Here is a 19,082-nt window from a genome sequence, read left to right as displayed (position 1 = left end):
AATAGGTATGTGCTGGCTGTGTGATCAGGTGAGTAGATGAGAGGGGAGAGGCCGTTTGAAAAGAGTAATTCCTTAGCTGCTACGTTACATTAAACCAAAGTCTGTGTGCTGCAGATGCTGGAACGATATGTCCCTTAGACCTGCATATAGGTAGGGTTACCAGGCGCCCAGGGAAACCCGGACGTGTCCTCTTTGTAGACGGACTTTCCAAAACCCGGCAGTTGTCCAGGTTTTGGAAAGCTCCGGCCGTGTGTGCGGGACCTTAGATCGCATGCGTCCGCGAATGCTCGGAGGTCCCCGGACATGGCCTGGAGGTCAGGAATGAGATAAGGCTTTCGGGGGGCAGGGCTGGGGGGCGGGACTGAAGGTGGAATGGGGCAGGGCTCGGGGCAGAACAGGGCGTGGCTAGGCACCTGGAATTTTGCTGAGAAAAATATGGAGGGCCATTTTTCTGAGGGAGGAAGTATGAAGGTGCAGTAAAAGATGAGCCTTTTACTGCATTGATTTACTGCAGGAGTCACCAACCTGTGCTATCTTTGTAACACAGGTTGTTGACTCTGGCAGTAAAGGACTTCCTGCAAGCCACCTCACAGGGTCATCTCCTGGGCCATATTGCAAGGGGTTAGCACAGGACAAAAATGTCAACGGCATAGCCCGCCCCAAACCAAATACCCGTCTAGAGCACCTTCCAACAAGACCTCACCCCCAGAGTGACTCCCAAACTAACTGCCCTTCCCCCCTTCTTTTGGTGGAATGTAGGCAGAAGTTCTCTCCAGGTAACTTCAACCAACCCTTCCCTCATAAGCTTAGCTTAAACTGGTGGTAGTTAGTGTTGTAGGCAAGACAAATGTCCACTCACTGACACTCTAATCCAGAATGGGGCTAGTGACCTCTGCTGGTAGTCTTGCAGTACCACCACTAGGAATCATCTTTAGGTAGAAATGCAATTCTCTAATATGGAAAAATCACTAACCACTACCAATTCAATTAAAGCAGGCCCAGGGGGCATTCAGAAGAATGAGAGGGAAGGTTTGGGGGTATTGTTGCATTGGGGTAGGTTGTGTGGACCTGTGCCCCACCACAAAGGGGAGGACTGGTTGGACTGGGATAAGTCTTGTAGGGAGCACCCTGAAGGAACGCTTGGTTGAGGGTAGCTATGTCACTGACTTTTTTGGCCTGTGCAACACAGCCCTTTTCGTTGACTTATTTTACTGCTCATACCATGGCTTGTAAAGATCTGCTTTTCATGCATCCGCATGCTTTCTATTTCATTACTGTGGCCCAGATGCACTAAAGTCAGCGATCATCGCTAGGCCACTTTTGACTGCTTTAGCGACGATCGATTTTGCTGACCCGATGCACAAAACGGCTCACCTTGTGTTTTTCCCCCTCAGTCGCCCATTTTCTGATCCGGCCATGCAATTTAACTAAAGCCCCATGCAAACTGGCCAAGCGATTGATGCACTAACATCGCTTGGCTATGCACAAAACAAAACAGGGGAGACGTCGGAGAGGGCCATGATTGGCCGGGGGGGGGGGGGAGGCTTTTTTGCTTTTTAATGGGGCAGATGTTGTGCGTGTGTAACACACACACAGAGCATCTGTGCCCATTTAAAAAAAAAAAAAAAAAGTTTCCTGCCCCGAATAGCTGAGTGGTAGGAGGCTGCTTTGGAGCTTCCCCTGCCTCTCAGCCGTTCGGGCGTCCCCTGCCGCATGTGTGAGAGTCGCTCTCACAGCGATCAGTCAGACGGGAGAGACGGGGATTACGACGAACCTAAGCACAAATTGTTCGCGTACAAAATTTTTAGTGCATCAATAGCTCTTTTAGAATCGCTCCCCGAATCGGATCGAAACTGACCCACGCAGTCTTTTTTTTAATTTTTTTTTTAATTTATTTATTCATTTATCATTATTTCAACAAAATAAACTTATTAAACAAACAAAAAATTTCCAGATTAAAATATTCAAAGAAAATGAAATTCAATCAGAATTGAAATACATGGAAATTTTGGATAGTCCTCATTAGAGAGAGAAACAATTCACATTCATTGGGAATGAAAAAAAAAAAAGGAATTAAATTTACAAAATCGGAATCTAATTGCAATATTTTTTGGAAGGGAAGGGAGTGATAATGCAGAATTCCAATTCATTCCAATTTACTGGTCTGCTTTAAAATGAAGACGATTAGATTCAGATTTTGTTAATTTAATTCCTTATTTTTTTTCGGACCCACGCAGTCTTACCGATCCGGTTTAGCGCATCTGGCCCTATGTTCCGTGGGGGTGACTTTATCTAACGCTGCTAGGGCACCACACCCAGCTTTAGTTCCTTGAAGTTGTGTTAAGGGTAGTGTGACCATGTGGCTCCAGAAAAAAGGAGACGGATTGAGACAACCGGGTTTTACTTCCATTGAAAGCAACCAAGATGTCTCAATCTGTTCTCCTTACTTCCATTGCTTTCAATGGAAGTAAAACCCGGATGTCTCAATCCGTCCCCTTTTTTCTGGAGCCATATGGTCACACTAGTTAAGGGTTAAAGCAGAAGCACAACTTGATATCTCCCCCCCCCCCAGACCAATTATGATCTTGTTAACATTAAGGAGGTCTTTTACGAAAGTGCGCACCTTAGGAAAAGACTCCCTAAATGTTTTGAGTTATTTTGTTCCAAGACAGACAGACTGACGCAGGTTTGACCCCCCCTTTATATAATTTCTTTCCAATTGCCATTTTTCTCTTTGGTACCACGTAAATCTGCTCCCTCCAGAAACACGTAGGAACACGTGCGCGGTGCAGTCACGCTTTTACCGAATCCTATTGTTTTGTAAACCCCTGCCCTGTGGGATAATAAATTGAGTAATATTTTCCCGCTTGTATGTGCTTACTCCGCCTTCGTTTCGGAGAAATAAAAGGTAATGGCTTCGTTTGTGCTTTGCTTTCAGGCAGAATATTTGCAGAGCCCACGACAAGTGTGACACTTTAGGTGAGTTTTAACCGTTAGAAAACAGAGATGAAAATTAGCACGCACCAAAAAAAAAAAAAAGTGACGTTAGGAAGATTTCACTTTAAAAATGTTTCATCCTCCTTCTTCCTTTTGTTTGATTTTTTTTTTTCTGCAGGTTTAGCAGAACTTGGTACGGTCTGTGATCCCTATAGAAGTTGTTCAATTAGTGAAGATAATGGATTAAGTACTGCCTTTACAATTGCACATGAACTTGGCCATGTGTATGTTTCATGTAAATATATTTGACTTAAAAATATTCCAGAGATTTAGATATTGTGTGAATGATTCATTGACTGGGCCATGACTTCCTTGAGAATACATTGTTACCGCTTAAGCTTGGTTGCGCCAGGAAAACTCTAGTCGAGCGGCTTTCCCATAATCCTGGGGTTGAATGAATTGATCTGTGAAAACAAACATGAATCCTGTAAAGGAAGACTGTAAAAGAAGAAATTTTCCCATAAAAAGAAGGTTGACAGAAGGCGAATGCTCTGAATAAACCCACAGCTCAACCCGCGTAGAGGGTAATTTTATAAGTGGCACCAATTTGAAGCAGCCAAATTGCGCCAATTTTAAGCCTGCTTTATAAAGGGGGCCCTTACAAAGCAGCGTTAAAAAGTGGTCTTAGCACGCCTTTATGTGTCTTTCCTACAAGCTAAGGTCACTTTTTGCTGCGGCTGGAAAATGATCAATTTTCCGAATGAATTGGCCATGTTGTCATCAATGCACAGCCATTAATAAAAATTAGCGCTTAAACCTTTACCATCAGCTATTTTGTAGGCGGTAAGGACTCGCGCGCCAATAAGAGCATAAGAATAGCCAATGGGCCATCAAGCCCAGTAGCCCGTTCTCACGTTGGCCAATCCAGGTCACTAATACTTGGCCAAAACCCAAAGAGCAGCAACATTCCAGCAGTACAAAGAATAGCAAGATTCCGGAACCCCCAATGAGAGCAACGTTCGAGAGCTGAGATTGTGATGTCATAATGCCTCAGAGCCAACCTCATCAGTGATGTTACAATGGCTTAATTGTCCTATACTTGGCACACGTAAGAGCATAAGAACAGCCTTACTGGGTCAGACCAATGGTCCATCAACCCAGTAGCCCGTTCTCACGGTGGCCAATCCAGTAGCAACATTCCATGCTACCAATACAGGACAGCAATGTGACTGTGCTGATTAGATACGCCACCCCAGACACCAAAACACAAACTGTTTTCTTTGGGGCCTTGAGTAGCTCTTGCACATGTGCGCCTTACCATTGAATGTCATTACATGTGCGCCTTACCAGTGATATGTCATTTTAAGTGGTGATGACAGGGCCCCAAAGAAGTAGGCGCCTACTTTTCTTTATAAAATAGAGTGTAAGTGGCCAAAAATCTGACTTGATATATAAGATGTGGCTTTCCTGAAAACCCAGTGGCACTAGATTGAGTTGGGAGTGGTTGCTCTAGGGCATGGGTCCTCAAATCTGGTCCTCAGGGGTCCACAACCCAGCCTGGTTTTTGAGATTTCCACACTGAATACGTATGAGATCTATCAGCATGCAATGGAAGCAGTGAATGCAAATACATTTCATTATGGAGATCCCCCAAAATAGGTTGGATTGTGGCCCTTGAGGAAGCCTGCTCTTGGAGATAGAGCAGGACTATTGTCAAAGTTGGAACAGTCACAGTGCCATATGCCTTCTATTCTGTGCAATCTTGAAATGTTGGGAACCTCAATATTTTCAGTGACATTCACTGATAGTAAGCAGCACACGGGGCCTAATTCTATAAATGGCCTAGCCAAATGCCACGCAGAATTTAAGTTTTTATAATCAGCTTAATTGACGTGATAATTGAAAACACCATTAAAAGCTAATTAAAATACATTTTAAATTATTTTAGTTGAGCATGGAATTCAGTGTGTCACCTACCCAAGTCTACCCCGAGGTACCTACCCATGCCTACCCAAAAAGTAGGCGTGGTTAGGGACAGAGCATAGATGCGGTTTCGGTTAGGCACCAGTAGGCGTCTGTATTAGGTGCCAGTAAATTACGCCAGGAAAACGCTTAACATTATGATGCGTACTGGTGCCTAAGTCAACTTGGGCGCCAGTAGGCGTGATTCTAAAAATGGCGCCTGCCGTTGATTGACATTCGGTAGGTGCCATTTCCAACGGCGTCTACAAATTTAGACGCCGTTTCTAGAATCGGGCCCCTGGTTTCTTAACAGGCATTATTATCCACAACGGTAGTATTCAACCCAATCCTCAGGGACCACCTGGCCATTTGGGTTTTCAGGATATCCACAATGAATATGGATGACGGAGACTTTGAAAACCCGACTGGCCAGGTGGTCCCTGAGGACTGGGTTGAACACCACTGATCTACAACGCAACGGTGAAGTTTCAGTGCTACAGTTTAGCTGCGGCTCATTCTTTAAAGCAGTGTCTCAGAAACTTTTCGGCCGGTGGCACACTAAACCCAGTTCCCCAGCCGATAGGCACCTAGAAGTGCAGGGACGCCACGGAGGAGAGTCGCGACAGCAGCTGACTGCCTGCAGCGGTGGTTCCCAACCCTGTCCTGGCCAGTCCCAACCCTGTCCCGGGCCAGTCGGGGTTTTCGGGAAAGCCCTAATGAATATGCATAAGATAAATGTGCATATAATGGAGGTGACAAGGCCCCCATGCATATTCATTAGGACTATCCCCAAAAACCCGACTGGCCTGGTGGCCCTCCAGGACAGAGTTGGGAACCACTGGCCTACAGAACGTGAGAGGCACGTCCTATGGGCAGTCAGCTGGCGTCTCTCCTTACCAGCGTCTCATCGGAGCTCACCCGGAATCAGCTCCGGCACCCAATTTTCGATACACTGCTTTAAAGAGTAGACCATCTTCATCGTGATTTATATACTGTAGCTATTACATATTGATTTGAACTGCAGAGGATTTGTATGGGATTTCTCTAGGTACCTGGTACTGTAAGATGGACAGATCAAAGCCTGTTTCTCGATAACACACTTTTTTGATGGTTGACCTTTCTGGCTCACGTAACAACTGTCTGGCACATTTCATCCGAAATGATTGTTTTAGGAAATGCAAGTTCGTGTTCAGCCCTTCGTAACATGCACACCCGTAACCTGCTTTGAAGGCGTGCTGGACTATTTCTCAAATCCAGGTCTTGTTCCCAGGGTGCAAATCTGTGTAATGCATGCCTTAAAAGCCATATGGATCCTAGAGGGAAAAAAATGATAAATGTGGTAGCTCTGCTGTTCCTCATTTTTAGTTTTTTTTTCTAACTTCCTGTTGGTAAATTGTCTAAACTTCAGTTTTTATTGATTTATGCCAGGCTTATTCTGGTTCAGTCCTCAAAAAAAAAAAAAGAGTATGTGCTTTCAAAAGAGTGTGTACGGCTTCTTGATACTGTATGCAGGTAACAAATAATTACACATGCACAATTTAGACTACCGTGTTCCCCCCCCCCCCCCCCCAAATAAGCCAGTGTCTTATATTAATTTTGGGTCCAAAAAACACATTAGAGCTTGTTTTCGGGGGGGATGTCTTATTTTTGTATTTTTTTTTTCATGTACAACAATCATCTCTCCCTTCCTCTCCTCCACCCCAATTCTTCGTCTTTCCTTTCCCCCCCACCATGTGCAGTATCTTTCCTGATATCCTAGCCAAGCAGCTAGAAGGTTGACAATAATCACCGATGAATCCATCTGAATCTGTATTTAAAATTCATTACATATGTCTTTTTCTGAACTGACTCCCCAGTCACTAGTAACGGTCTAGAAGATTTCAATAAAGACAAAGATAAAAATGTTCCTCTTTAACTGCATTTCCCTGTTTTAGTGTTTCTTTTTCTTTTCATTGTTTTCTTTCTGTTTTTATATGTATGGGTTGTTTAGATTTTTCTTTTACCACACCTAGGAGTACATAAGACATGAGGGTTAGAAATTCCTAGAAAAATAAATATCCAAAAGAAAAGTACTCGTAAACCATCATCTTTTAAAAATCTGATAGTAATTTATTGAGCTTGAAAGTCCAAAGAAACAGGAAGAAGCTTCCCCAGAATATTTTTGAAAAAAGAAATTGCAAGTTTCAAGTTTAATCAAATTTGATAAATCGCTTATTACATACTAAGCGAGTAACAATAAAATATACGTTATATAGCTTTAAAAGGGGATAAAAACAAACTGACAAAACAGACAAACTCAAATACATATGGGAAGGGAAAAGGGAGGGAAAAAGTTACAAAATTACTATTATTCAGATGAGGAGAAAGGAAATGCCACGGATCATAATATCAGTATAAAATGAATGCCAAAGGAGCAAGAAATTATGATTTGTGACAGTTTTAGCTCTTCGACATTCATTTTATACTGATATTATGATCCGTGGCGTAGCGAGGGTGAACGGCGCCTCGCCCAACACCCTCTTCCCCAGTGCGCACGAGTCCCGGAAGTGACATCAGAGAGAGCGCCAAAGCCAGCACGGGCAGCGAGTTGATGGCTGCTCGTGCCGACGTTAAAAAGGTACGGGGGAAAGGGGGGCGCGCGTAGAGCAGGGGGAGGAGCGGAGGAGGGATGCCGTGGCCCCGAGTAAGATGGCGCCCGGGGCGGACGGTCCCCCCTCGCCCCCACTGATTATGATGGTTGCATTGCGTTAGAAGTATTTGGTTTGCATATCAACGTATTTCTCATTCCTTTATATTTGCCAGATTCAACATGCCCCATGATGACAGTAACAAGTGCAAGGAAGATGGCGTTAAAATCCAACAGTATGTCATGGCCCCCACCTTGAATTTCTTTACTAACCCCTGGATGTGGTCCAAATGCAGTCGAAAATACATCACCGAATTTCTAGAGTAAGTGATTTTCACCTTTTCATTCATCGGGGTCTCTTCAAGCTCTAGTTAGTCCAAGCATTGGTGTTGATGCCGTATGGAAGGGGTGTCAAATGTCGGTCCTCGAGGGCCGCAATCCAGTTGGGTTTTTTTGACACCCCTGCCCTATGGGATAATAAATTGAGTAATATTATTTGATATTGTTAGTTCTGTGAGATGTCTGGGGGCTAATTCTTACCTTTGGGAAGGGGGCATAGTTTTGGGGAAAGTTAGTCTAACAGCTTAAGCCCTATAATAGCCTAAACAGAGCAATGAATGAATACTGTTGCTTTACTGACGTCACTTCTAGTCTTTTGGGAGCAGGAAGGGGAAGTCCATTGCTGTGGAGTCAGAGAGAGGCAGCAAACAATAGGACTTTCAGATCTGCTGGGGAGAAATGGTTGGAGGGCATCTCTGCATTAGAGAGTTGCACGGGGACAGAAATCTCACCCAACCCCACCTGTCTCCGTCAGGATCCTCTCTGTCCCCACCCGTCCCTGTAAGGATCCTCTCCATCCCCACCCGTCAGGAACCTCTCCGTCCCCGCCAGGATCCTCTCCGTCCCTACCCATCCCCGTCAGGATCCTCTCCATCCCCACCCGTCCCCCGCAAGGATCCTCTCCATCCCCGCCAGGATCCTCTCCGTCCCCGTCAGGATCCTCTCTGTCCCCACCCATCCCCGTCAGGATCCTCTCTGTCCCCACCCGTCCCCGCAAGTATCCTCTCCGTCCCCACCCGTTCCCGTCAGGATCCTCTCTGTCCCCACCCGTTCCCATCAGGATCCTCTCCGTCCCCACCAGGATCCTCTCCGTCCCCACCAGGATCCTCTCCGTCCCCACCCATCCCCACCAGGATCCTCTCCGTCCCCACCAGTATCCTCTCCGTCCCCACCCATCCCCGCCAGGATCCTCTCCGTCTCCACTCATCCCCACAAGGAATTAACTCCATCCCCGCCCGTCCCCATAAAAAGCAGCAATTATTTCTGTGTTTGCGCTGCTGTTTTCCTTGTGGAATCTCTTTGGTGGAACTCTTTTTTTGTTTTCTGTTCAGGTAATTAACTTATAAACCCCCTCTTTTACTAAGGCTGACGTGTCCATTATCTTATATGGACGAACCCTGCTTCCAAAGCCTTTCATCCCCGTGGGAGTCCCGTTGGCTAGAGGGGGGTCCCCGTGGGAGTCCCGTTGGTTAGGGGGGATTCCCGCGGGACCCCCGCGGGATTCCCACGATCCCCGTTCCCGTGCAGACCTCTACTCTGCATCCAAGACTTCAAGCTAGTGCATTTGTGCTATTTTCCAGATGAGCTTACAACTTTAAACAAAAAAACCCCCCCCAAAAATGCTCTCTTTGTGGTATTGATGAGGATTGTGTGAGCTTAAGAAGGGAAACTAAACAAATCTGTTTGTAAAACCATGCCAAACAGATGTGATACGTTGTTTAAAAACATACAGAAAAAAATCGACTCCCTGTTGAGGGACTTGGGATTTACAAGCTCTTTTATGAATAAATAGATTTTCCCAGAATGAAAACCTTCAGTGTTTCCAGAGCTTTTAGACATTAAAAAAAAATAAAAAAAGGAAAACTAGATTTAAATTGGCTGCTGGTTCAATATTAGTAGTCTCTATATACAGACAAATGATTGGGAACACGGTATTAGTTTGACGGTAACAGTTTATTAGGTATTTGATATATCACACTGGCAAAACTAACTAAACTACACTCAAACGTAGTTTTCTAGACCGGGTTGTCAACCAAATGGAGCTCAACTCGGTTTACAGTAAGTGGTAACTTAATACTTTAAGAGAACAGAAAATCTAAATTAACAAAAGGGGCTAGTTTTCAAAACATCTGTGCGGTTTTACTATTCCTTTTAGAAAAAAATAGCTAAGATAGACTGGACTAAAAAGATAGACATGCAAAATTGATAGTAAGAATTTACTAAAAGCTGATTTTGTGCTCTTCGTTTAATTGGCCCTTGTGTGAAGCTTAAGAAATCTTTGGCTAAATTGTTAGCAATATTTTAGCAGAAACAATTTCTATTGAACAAGAAAATCAAAGTAGTGCAAACGCCATATTAAGAGCATGGCTCCTCCCCTTACCTTATCTCCTACACAATATGTGAAGAAGTTCTTAGATCACTGTTTAAAGTCCTGAGTAGAGAATGACACGGGGAAAAATTCTGTCCCCGTCCCCGGACCACCATCCACTGCACCGCCCCGTCCCCGCTGGTCCTTTCACCACCCCGTCCCTGTCTCTGCCGTCCCCTTCACCGCCCCCGCCGTCTCTTTCACCGCCCCGTCCCCGCTGGTCCTTTCACCGCCCCGTCCCTGTCTCTGCCGTCCCCTTCACCGCCCCCGCCGTCTCTTTCACCGCCCCGTCCCCGCTGGTCCCTTCACCGCCCCGTCCCTGTCTCTGCCGTCCCCTTCACCGCCCCCGCCGTCTCTTTCACCGCCCCGTCCCCGCTGGTCCTTTCACCGCCCCGTCCCTGTCTCTGCCGTCCCCTTCACCGCCCCCGCCGTCTCTTTCACCGCCCCGTCCCCGCTGGTCCCTTCACCGCCCCGTCCCTGTCTCTGACGTCCCCTTCACCGCCCCCGCCGTCTCTTTCACCGCCCCGTCCCCGCTGGTCCTTTCACCGCCCCGTCCCTGTCTCTGACGTCCCCTTCACCGCCCCCGCCGTCTCTTTCACCGCCCCGTCCCCGCTGGTCCTTTCACCGCCCCGTCCCTGTCTCTGACGTCCCCTTCACCGCCCCCGCCGTCTCTTTCACCGCCCCGTCCCCGCTGGTCCTTTCTCCGCCCCGTCCCTGTCTCTTACGTCCCCTTCACCGCCCCCACCGTCTCTTTCACCGCCCCGTCCCCGCTGGTCCCTTCACCGCCCCGTCCCTGTCTCTGACGTCCCCTTCACCGCCCCCCGCCGTCTCTTTCACCGCCCCGTCCCCGCTGGTCCCTTCACCGCCCCGTCCCTGTCTCTGACGTCCCCTTCACCGTCCCGTCACCGCCCCCGCCGTCTCTTTCACCGCCCCGTCACCGTCTCTGGCAACGCGTTCCAGAGCTTAACTATTCTCTGAGTGAGAAAAATTTCCTCCTATTGCTTTTAAAAGTATTTCCCTGCAGTTTCATCGAGTGTCCCCTAGTCTTTGTAATTTTTGACGGATTTTGTAGACTTCAATCCTATCTCCCCTCCGCCGTCTCGTTTCCAAGCTGAAGAGCCCAAACCTTTTTAGTCTTTCCTCATACGAGAGGAGTTCCATCCCCTTTATCATCTTAGTCGCTCTAAGTCGATTATGAAGTGCTACTTTCTTGTTATTGGCACTAATTAAGCTTTTTAAAGTACAGCAATTAAATTGGGCAACCTAGATCGACTAGGTGGGCCAGTCTAGGTGCCTAGATGTCTTTTATAGAATCTGAGCTTTAGTGCACACTGCACTAAGTGATATTTTTGTATGTATGTTAAAATTTGTGTGATGCGTATTGTATAGCCCTCCTCCACATATGCTGTCTCTAAAGCCTTCCCAAGGAACATCCCTTACTACATTCTCTCCTAAGGGAAGCACAGGATGTAACTCCCAATAGCAAGCCTTCTCAGCAGTAGCCCCCCAACAGTCTGGAATGCACTCTGAGAAAGACTTTAGCTAAGACAAGGCTCTCTCTCTAAGTCTTTAAGCTTATCTACATAAACTTGCTTGTCCCCGTTAGTGCATGTCAAGATGTTGTAATGTGCATTCTTTTGATGTTGTATGAAAGCAGTTAGCTTAGCGAGGTTTAAAAAATATTTGAAAAAAAAAAAAAAAATATATATATATATATATATTTTTTTTTTTTCCTAAAAAATAAGTCCATATGCCATTATTACGATAGACTTGGGAACATCCACTGCTTATTTCTAGGATAAGCAGCATAAAATCAGTTTTACTCTTTTGGGATCTTGTCATGTACTTGTGACCTGAATTGGCCACTGTTGGGAACAGGATACTGGATTTGTCTGACCTTCAGCAACTCTTTATGTTCTTATGCCATAACATGTACTCTGCCTTGGGAGAATTTCTTCCAAAAGGTGATAAATAAATCCTAATAAATAAATCTTCTTCATGCAATTTGTTAAAAGGAAGGGTTTTGTCTAGTATGCAATACTTTTACTGTGCTCTCTTTTATACTTTGTTCTAGCACTGGTTATGGGGAATGTTTACTTGATGAGCCCATCTCTAGGACCTATGTATTGCCACAACAGCTTCCGGGTCTTATGTACAATGTTAATAAACAATGTGAGTTAATTTACGGACCAGGAGCTCAGGTGTGCCCTTATATGGTTAGTACCATTGATTATGTTTTTATAATATACCATCAAATATGCTAAATATGTTATGGGATAGCTCTGCTATATAAATTATTCAGAATGCAATATTATTTCAACTGCTTTTGGCTATATATGATACAGTAGCGACTGGTGGGCACAGCTCACCCAGCAGTGGAGCATCTCTAATGTGCTGGTGGGGCTCCCCAAGTCCCCCCAGCTGAAAACTCCTGGTGTCGCCCCCCCTCCCCCATCTCTGAAATTAATCCCTCAACCCTTAGTCCAAAAATAATCAACATTTAGCAAAGCTTTTGCTTTAACCCTATTTAAAAGGAATAAGTAACGTATAAAATGAACAACAAAAAAAATTCTATACAAATGATAAGAAATGCATTTTATTTGCGGACTGGTTTAACGGATATAATTTTAGCGCCCAACGCTTGGCATTTGCGCATGGGAACGGCACTGTTCTATAACGCCAAGCCCAATTTTTCAGAACGGCCCTGCTCTGCCCCTACCCATGACCCCTCTTCAGTTGCTCACTAGGGCACTGGTTCCCAATCCTGTCCTGGAGGACCACCAGGCCAGTCGGGTTTTTAGGAAAGCCCTAATGAATATGCATGAGAGAGATCAGCAGATAATAGAGGCATGCAAATCAGCTCCATGCATATTCATTAGGGCTATCCTGAAAACCCGATTGGCCTGGTAGTCCTCCAGGACAGGGATGGGAACCACTGCACTAGGGTATTTAGGCACATGGGGTTACGGAATTGTGCTCAGGAAGATGTGCATGCAAATATTTAATTAATAACGAGAAAACCAAAAAAACTCTGTGGAGTGACGATGTTCCCAAATGGACTTTATTTGAAAGTATCAAAGTTCCAAAGGTACACTGAAATCATCCACATAAAATAATTCCATCCACATAAAAATCATCCACATAAGAGCCTTAAAGGACCTAGTCCACTAGGGATACAGGACCCAACATGGTCCGCGTTTCGACAAAAAGTCTTCTTCAGGGGTCCTATAAAGGTGAGTACGTAGGAAACAATTGTGTGGTGAGCCGGAAGTGAGACCGTGTTGGGTCCTGTATCTCTAGTGGACCAGGTCCTTTAAGGCTCTTATGTGGATGATTTACTTTTATGTGGATGGAATTATTTTATGTGGATGATTTCAGTGTAGCTTTGGAACTTTGATACTTTCAAATAAAGTCCATTTGGGAACATCGTCACTGCGCAGAGTTTTTTTTTGGTTTTCTCTGGATTTTCTTCTTTGTGGATATTTTGGGGTCAATTCCTTTTGTTTTTATGCTTGTTGCATTTAATTAATAACGCCAGGGATAGCAAACATCAGTTTATTGCAGTTAATTGGCTCACGAGCCAGTTAATTTGCACGGGCATCTTAAGTTGTCAACCAAATCTGGAAGTTAGTAAATAGTTATGAAATGTGTAGTGTTTCTATTTATTTGTAGTTTTTTTTTTTTGTTTTTTTTGTACGAAATTAAGCAGATGCAATGTCGGCGACTTTGGTGCATTAATATGGAGGGACCACACAAAGGCTGCAGAACTCAACACACTCCTTGGGCCGATGGGACTGATTGTGATCCTGGAAAGGTCAGAGCCAAACACTCCATTGGTATTTTATTTTTTTTCCACAGAGGTCTGAACACTATTACAAGCCACAGAGTCCATGTTAACAGTTCTCGTTCCTCTGCCAAGTTGCCAGTGGTCATATGGTCCGATGTCACCATTTGGCCTTTGAAATACAATCTCTTCTAAACGCTAATGTTAGTTTGGAGAAATAAAAGCCTTCACGAAACGTTGATAACAGAGGATTTTCCCACTCATTATTGCTCTTGTGTGTGACGCTGTAAATTAGTAGTTTCCAAATGTCAACATCCTGGACAGTTTCTTGCTAAGCAGACATCGGGTGAAGAATGTCCGTGGAGGTTTTTACCAAGTCTTAAATTTCTGTAATGTCGACTTTTGCTGCCTTGCAGTTGAGTCGCATGTCGGTGCGAGGTCTCTCTCTTTTAGGAAATAATTCTCAGGCTTTGCATTTAATAATTGATAGCATGTTGGCCGTTTTCTGAATGTGCTGCCCCAGCTGGAGAGCTTTAATTACTCAGAAAGTCTGGCTGAGAGATGATTGCTGCAGTGATAAAACATGAATGTTGCTTTCCATAAAAGAAACGCCATGTGTGTGTGTGTGTGTGGGGGGTTCCCACACAATTGATAGTCTGTGGTCTAGTGCAGGGATCTCAAAGTCCCTCCTTGAGGGCCGCAATCCAGTCGGGTTTTCAGGATTTCCCCAATGAAAATGCATTGAAAGCAGTGCATGCACATAGATCTCATGCATATTCATTGGGGAAATCCTGAAAACCCGACTGGATTGCGGCCCTCAAGGAGGGACTTTGAGATCCCTGTACTAAACAAAGTTATTAGTTCAGGGGTAGGGAACTCCGGTCCTCGAGAGCCGTATTCCAGTCGGGCTTTCAGGATTTCCTCCAATGAATATGCATTGAAAGCAGCGCATGCACATAGATCTCATGCATATTCATTGGGGAAATCCTGAAAACCCGACTGGACTGCGGCCCTCAAGGAGGGACTTTGAGATCCCTGTACTAAACGAAGTTATTAGTTCAGGGGTAGGGAACTCCGGTCCTCGAGAGCCGTATTCCAGTCGGGCTTTCAGGATTTCCTCCAATGAATATGCATTGAAAGCGCATGCACATAGATCTCATGCATATTCATTGGGGAAATCCTGAAAACCCGACTGGATTGCGGCCCTCAAGGAGGGACTTTGAGATCCCTATACTAAACGAAGTTATTAGTTCAGGGGTAGGGAACTCCGGTCCTCGAGAGCCGTATTCCAGTCGGGTTTTCAGGATTTCCCCAATGAAAATGCATTGAAAGCAGTGCATGCACATAGATCTCATGCATATTCATTGGGGAAATCCTGAAAACCCAGCTGGATTGCGGCCCTCAAGGAGGGACTTTGAGATCCCTGGTCTAGTGGGTTGAGTATTGAAATCCAAATGAAGAGATGTTCTGAAGATCGGTCTGTGCTGCCACTTTCTGTTTTAACCCTTGATGGATAATATCATGAATTCGTCTCCCCCTGGAAACTTATGGGGAGTCTGGTTTTCAAAATGTGCTACCAGTCCAGAGATATAGGAGGAAAAGTCTATACACTTCTCCCTTGGTATTCACGGGGGTTAGGTGCAGAGCCGGACCGCGAAGGGTGAAAAATCGCGAATAACTTCTCTGCTGGCTTTGACCCTTCCCTGCCTCCCTCCTGCGTCCCCGGAATTTTACCTGGTGGTCTAGCGGTGAAGCGGGGCAGGAGCGATCTTCCTAAGCTCTTGCCCCATGCAGAGTCGTCATCAGAATGGCTGCCGTGAATTCCCGTTGTTTTTTTGTTTTTTTGTTTTTATCATTAATGGCCACACACTAATTTTCCCGTTAGCACATAAGCCTCTACTGTCACTTCTTTTGTAGGCCCCCTTGTTATTTATATATTGGGATTTATGAACTGCCTCTCTGAAGAGATTCCTTAATTGGCTCCACGGTGCTCTGATATTTAGACACGCAGTTGCAAGAGCTTACATATATAAGATCTGAGTTATTCCGTTCCTTCTTACAACACGGTTTGTGAAATCAATGCTCCGCTCTATGTGCCAGCAAACACGTTGCGTATTCCAGTGTCTCGCAAACTATTTCCAGCCGCGGCACACTGGACAGGTGGCCACGGCTGGAGGGCACCTGGAAGTGTGCATGCGTTGCCGGGATGATGTCACACCCACGCATGATGTCGTCGTAGCAACGTCTGCGCGTGTGCAAAAACACTGCAGAAGGGGCCTTCAGCCGGCAGTGGGGGGGGGGGGGGGTGTCAAAAAGAGAGGTGCAGAGAGTAGGAGAGGTGCCAGGGAGAAGGAGAGGCACCGACTATCTGCAGGATGTGCCTCTCTCTGTAAGAGACACGTCCTGTAGGCAGTCGGCCTGCACCGGCGAATCTCCTTCTCCCCGGTGTGTCGCGGCCCACCTGAAATCTCAGGAGGCACACAGTTTGCAGTACAACGGTGTATATTTTGTTTAATTATTGGGAATTATTAACAACTTATAATTTTACAGGGTAACAATAGAAAATTGACCAAATGTAAGCATAAAATGTCAACCAATGAGGTAAAGTTGGAGATAAGCAAATTAGATCCTAGTACAGTGGTGCCTCACACAACGAACTTAATTCGTTCCAGGAGCAAGTTTGTTATGCGAAAAGTTCGTTATGTGAAACGCGTTTTCCCATAACAATACATGTTAAAAAAAATAATTTGTTCTGCAGCATAAAATATGCTAAGATGACATAAAAAAAGATAAATTTGTCAAAATGGTGAAAATGGTGGTCTTGCTGAGGCCAAACTCTTTGACGAGGTCACACTGTTTTACCCCACATTCACTCCTTCTAATTATTTCCCGTTTCATTTCAACAGAAATCACCTTCCTGCTTTTTTTAGAAGCCATGATATATAAAAAATATTGAGTTTATCTTAAAAGGACGACTGTATACAGTGAGAGAGGGCAGTTAAGCGCAGTGACTAACGACTGCCTGCAGTGCCTGCGCGGAAGGATGCAATACATCGGCAGCTCGGGCGACTTCGTTGTGTGAAACGAAGTTCGTTGTGTGAAACGAAGTTCGTTGTGTGAAATGAAGTTCGTTGTGTGAATCAAGACATGAAGTTCGTTGTGTGCAGCGTTCGTTGTGCGAGGCGTTCCTTATGCGAGGCACCACTGTAATAGCAATGCCATGATACAGTATCGGAAATATATGTATTGAAACAGTAGAGCATTCATGGAGCAGAAATATACCATAATAGGCAGCTTGGGAGAACATTCATATGACATAAATATGTTACTCAGAATATCAGCACAATGCAAATGATAAACCTTAATATGCACGCATTAAAACATTCGAGTAACATAGATATAATGTCACAATGTCGAAGCGATATAACGAAATATTTTTCAAAAAAATTCTGAAGGCGGAGCCTTTGGAGAAATACTCGGAGGACTTTGAATGTCCCGACTGGCCCTTTCAATTTCTGCCTTAATGTCCTGTGCAAAAGGGAGCTTCACACATTTCTGAAATCCAAGCGGAGTTCACCTCAAACTCATTAGAGGAAAGGTAGGGGGCTGTATTTCAGGCTTGTTACTATAGCCGTTCTGTTAATAGACATGCTTGTTCCTGGAAAGAGGCCCTTAAATGGGCTGAAGGTTAGGGGCATTAGGTAAGTGAGAGTAAAGCTTCCACAGAGCAGTTTACTTTAGGGAACACAGCTGTAGGCAGCTGTTTTCTGTAGCTGCAGCCCAAATCGTGATCAGTGTGGATTAAGCCAGCTGGGCTTCATGCCGATCACACTGTCTAAAAGCACTCAAGCGGTGATGTGTTGGTTTATGCAGTAACGTTAGTGTGTGTAAAGTAAGGTCAGGAAGAGGATTTCTTCATTTTTATTTGACTCTAAGAAGCACCATACAAGTTAGGAAGCAGACATCAGAGCTGGCTTAACCTGTGGACCAGGCGAGGCTCTGGCCCAGGGCGTTGATGCTAAAGGGCACAAAAACACCCTTGACGTCACCAACCCATAAATTAAACTAGGCCAGTGGTTCTCTCAGCTGCCATGCGAGCCCAGCATCTTTGCCACCCCCTCCCCTTCAAGTCCATCTCTTTCCCTGTTAGTCTAGCATCACTTCTTTGCCCTTTCTGAGTGCCCTGGTCCACAAAAACCTGTTTTTTTCTGCCAGGTGCCGGCAGCAATAACTATAATAGACTGCTGCAGCGTTCCGCCTCTGCATGGGCGGATGCTGCAGGATGAAGGATCTGGTTTGGCTCCAGCTTTAATGCAGCTTGCCTTGCTCCACTGTGGTGATATTTCCATGTTAAAGAGATGCAAATTTGTGCAAACGCATGTAAAGCAGCTCATTACTATGTAAAAAAGCAGAATGCACTGGATGCATATGGGCAAGTTGCATTACAGGCGTTAAATGACGTTAAAATTACCCCAGCCTAAAGGAGTCAGTGCTGTCCCACTCCCCCCAATCACAATCCTCACCCCGATCATTCCCCGATCACAAACACCAGTGACCCTAAATGGCCCACCAGTCATATCTCCTCGCCCCCTCAAAGAGCCCATAACCATCTTTATAGGCCTACATACATTTTTGGTCTTATGGCAGCACCAGCGCCCAATGTGATGGCTCACAAGCTCCATTATTCCTTTACCACACTAGTCTGCAACCTGCAATAATCTGATACCACAGGTTGTTCACTACCTTAGTACAGTCGGGGCCGAGCAAGCAGCTAAATGTTGACCTCGGTGTTTCTGTGCCCGTAAATGAAGCCATTTTGAGCTTTTCAGAGTCTAATGTGAATAGGTGCTCTTGTCCTTGCAAAAACGAAACATTAAAATGTATTGTTAAGATTAACAAGAAAATTGAGTTAACGGGCAAGTGAGCAGAACAGTCGTCCTTGGAGAATGAACTGGTTATTGCCTGCTGTCATGGAAACCAATTCTCTCTGTTAAGGGCACGTGATCCCTTGTAAACCAATTGACTTTTAATTTTCTAATCAAATGTTTGCATCCAAACAACTAACGCCCTTAGAATTCCTCTCCCCGACAGACTTTATGTTGCTGCTGTCATGGAAACCAGTTCTTTTTTTTTTTTTTTTTTCAAATTCTCCTTGTCAGCCTCCCTTTTCTATAATCTTATATTTATCATATGAACTAACAGATTCATATTTGCATTATCATTTTCTTCCTCCCACACATGAACCACTGGTCTCCCAGTTTTAAAACCTTCTCTGTTGTTCTGCGTATTCCAGCTCAATCCCCTTCTTCCTCCCAGCCCTAATCTGTGTCGTGTCTCTGTGGAAT

At 45.1% G+C, this 19,082-nt stretch overlaps 1 protein-coding gene across 10 annotated transcripts in view; it reads left to right on the top strand.

Annotated features, from left to right (window-relative positions):
* ADAMTS9 (ADAM metallopeptidase with thrombospondin type 1 motif 9) overlaps nucleotides 1-19,082 on the top strand; it is a 385,044-nt gene that overhangs the window by 242,971 nt on the left and 122,991 nt on the right. For 8 of the 10 annotated variants that reach the window (XM_033926508.1, XM_033926507.1, XM_033926509.1 and 5 more), the window contains 5 exons: nucleotides 2,939-2,979; nucleotides 3,116-3,221; nucleotides 7,702-7,848; nucleotides 12,028-12,169; nucleotides 13,660-13,767. In XM_033926508.1, the coding sequence (XP_033782399.1) occupies nucleotides 2,939-2,979; nucleotides 3,116-3,221; nucleotides 7,702-7,848; nucleotides 12,028-12,169; nucleotides 13,660-13,767 (544 nt within the window). The remainder of the gene's footprint in view (nucleotides 1-2,938; nucleotides 2,980-3,115; nucleotides 3,222-7,701; nucleotides 7,849-12,027; nucleotides 12,170-13,659; nucleotides 13,768-19,082) is intronic. The other 2 variants (XM_033926502.1, XM_033926504.1) reach the window with 2 other exon arrangements.

The sequence above is a fragment of the Geotrypetes seraphini genome, chromosome 17 (assembly GCF_902459505.1).
Source record: "Geotrypetes seraphini chromosome 17, aGeoSer1.1, whole genome shotgun sequence".
Classification (NCBI taxonomy): domain Eukaryota; kingdom Metazoa; phylum Chordata; class Amphibia; order Gymnophiona; family Dermophiidae; genus Geotrypetes; species Geotrypetes seraphini.
This window is presented reverse-complemented; position numbering and strand designations above follow the sequence as displayed.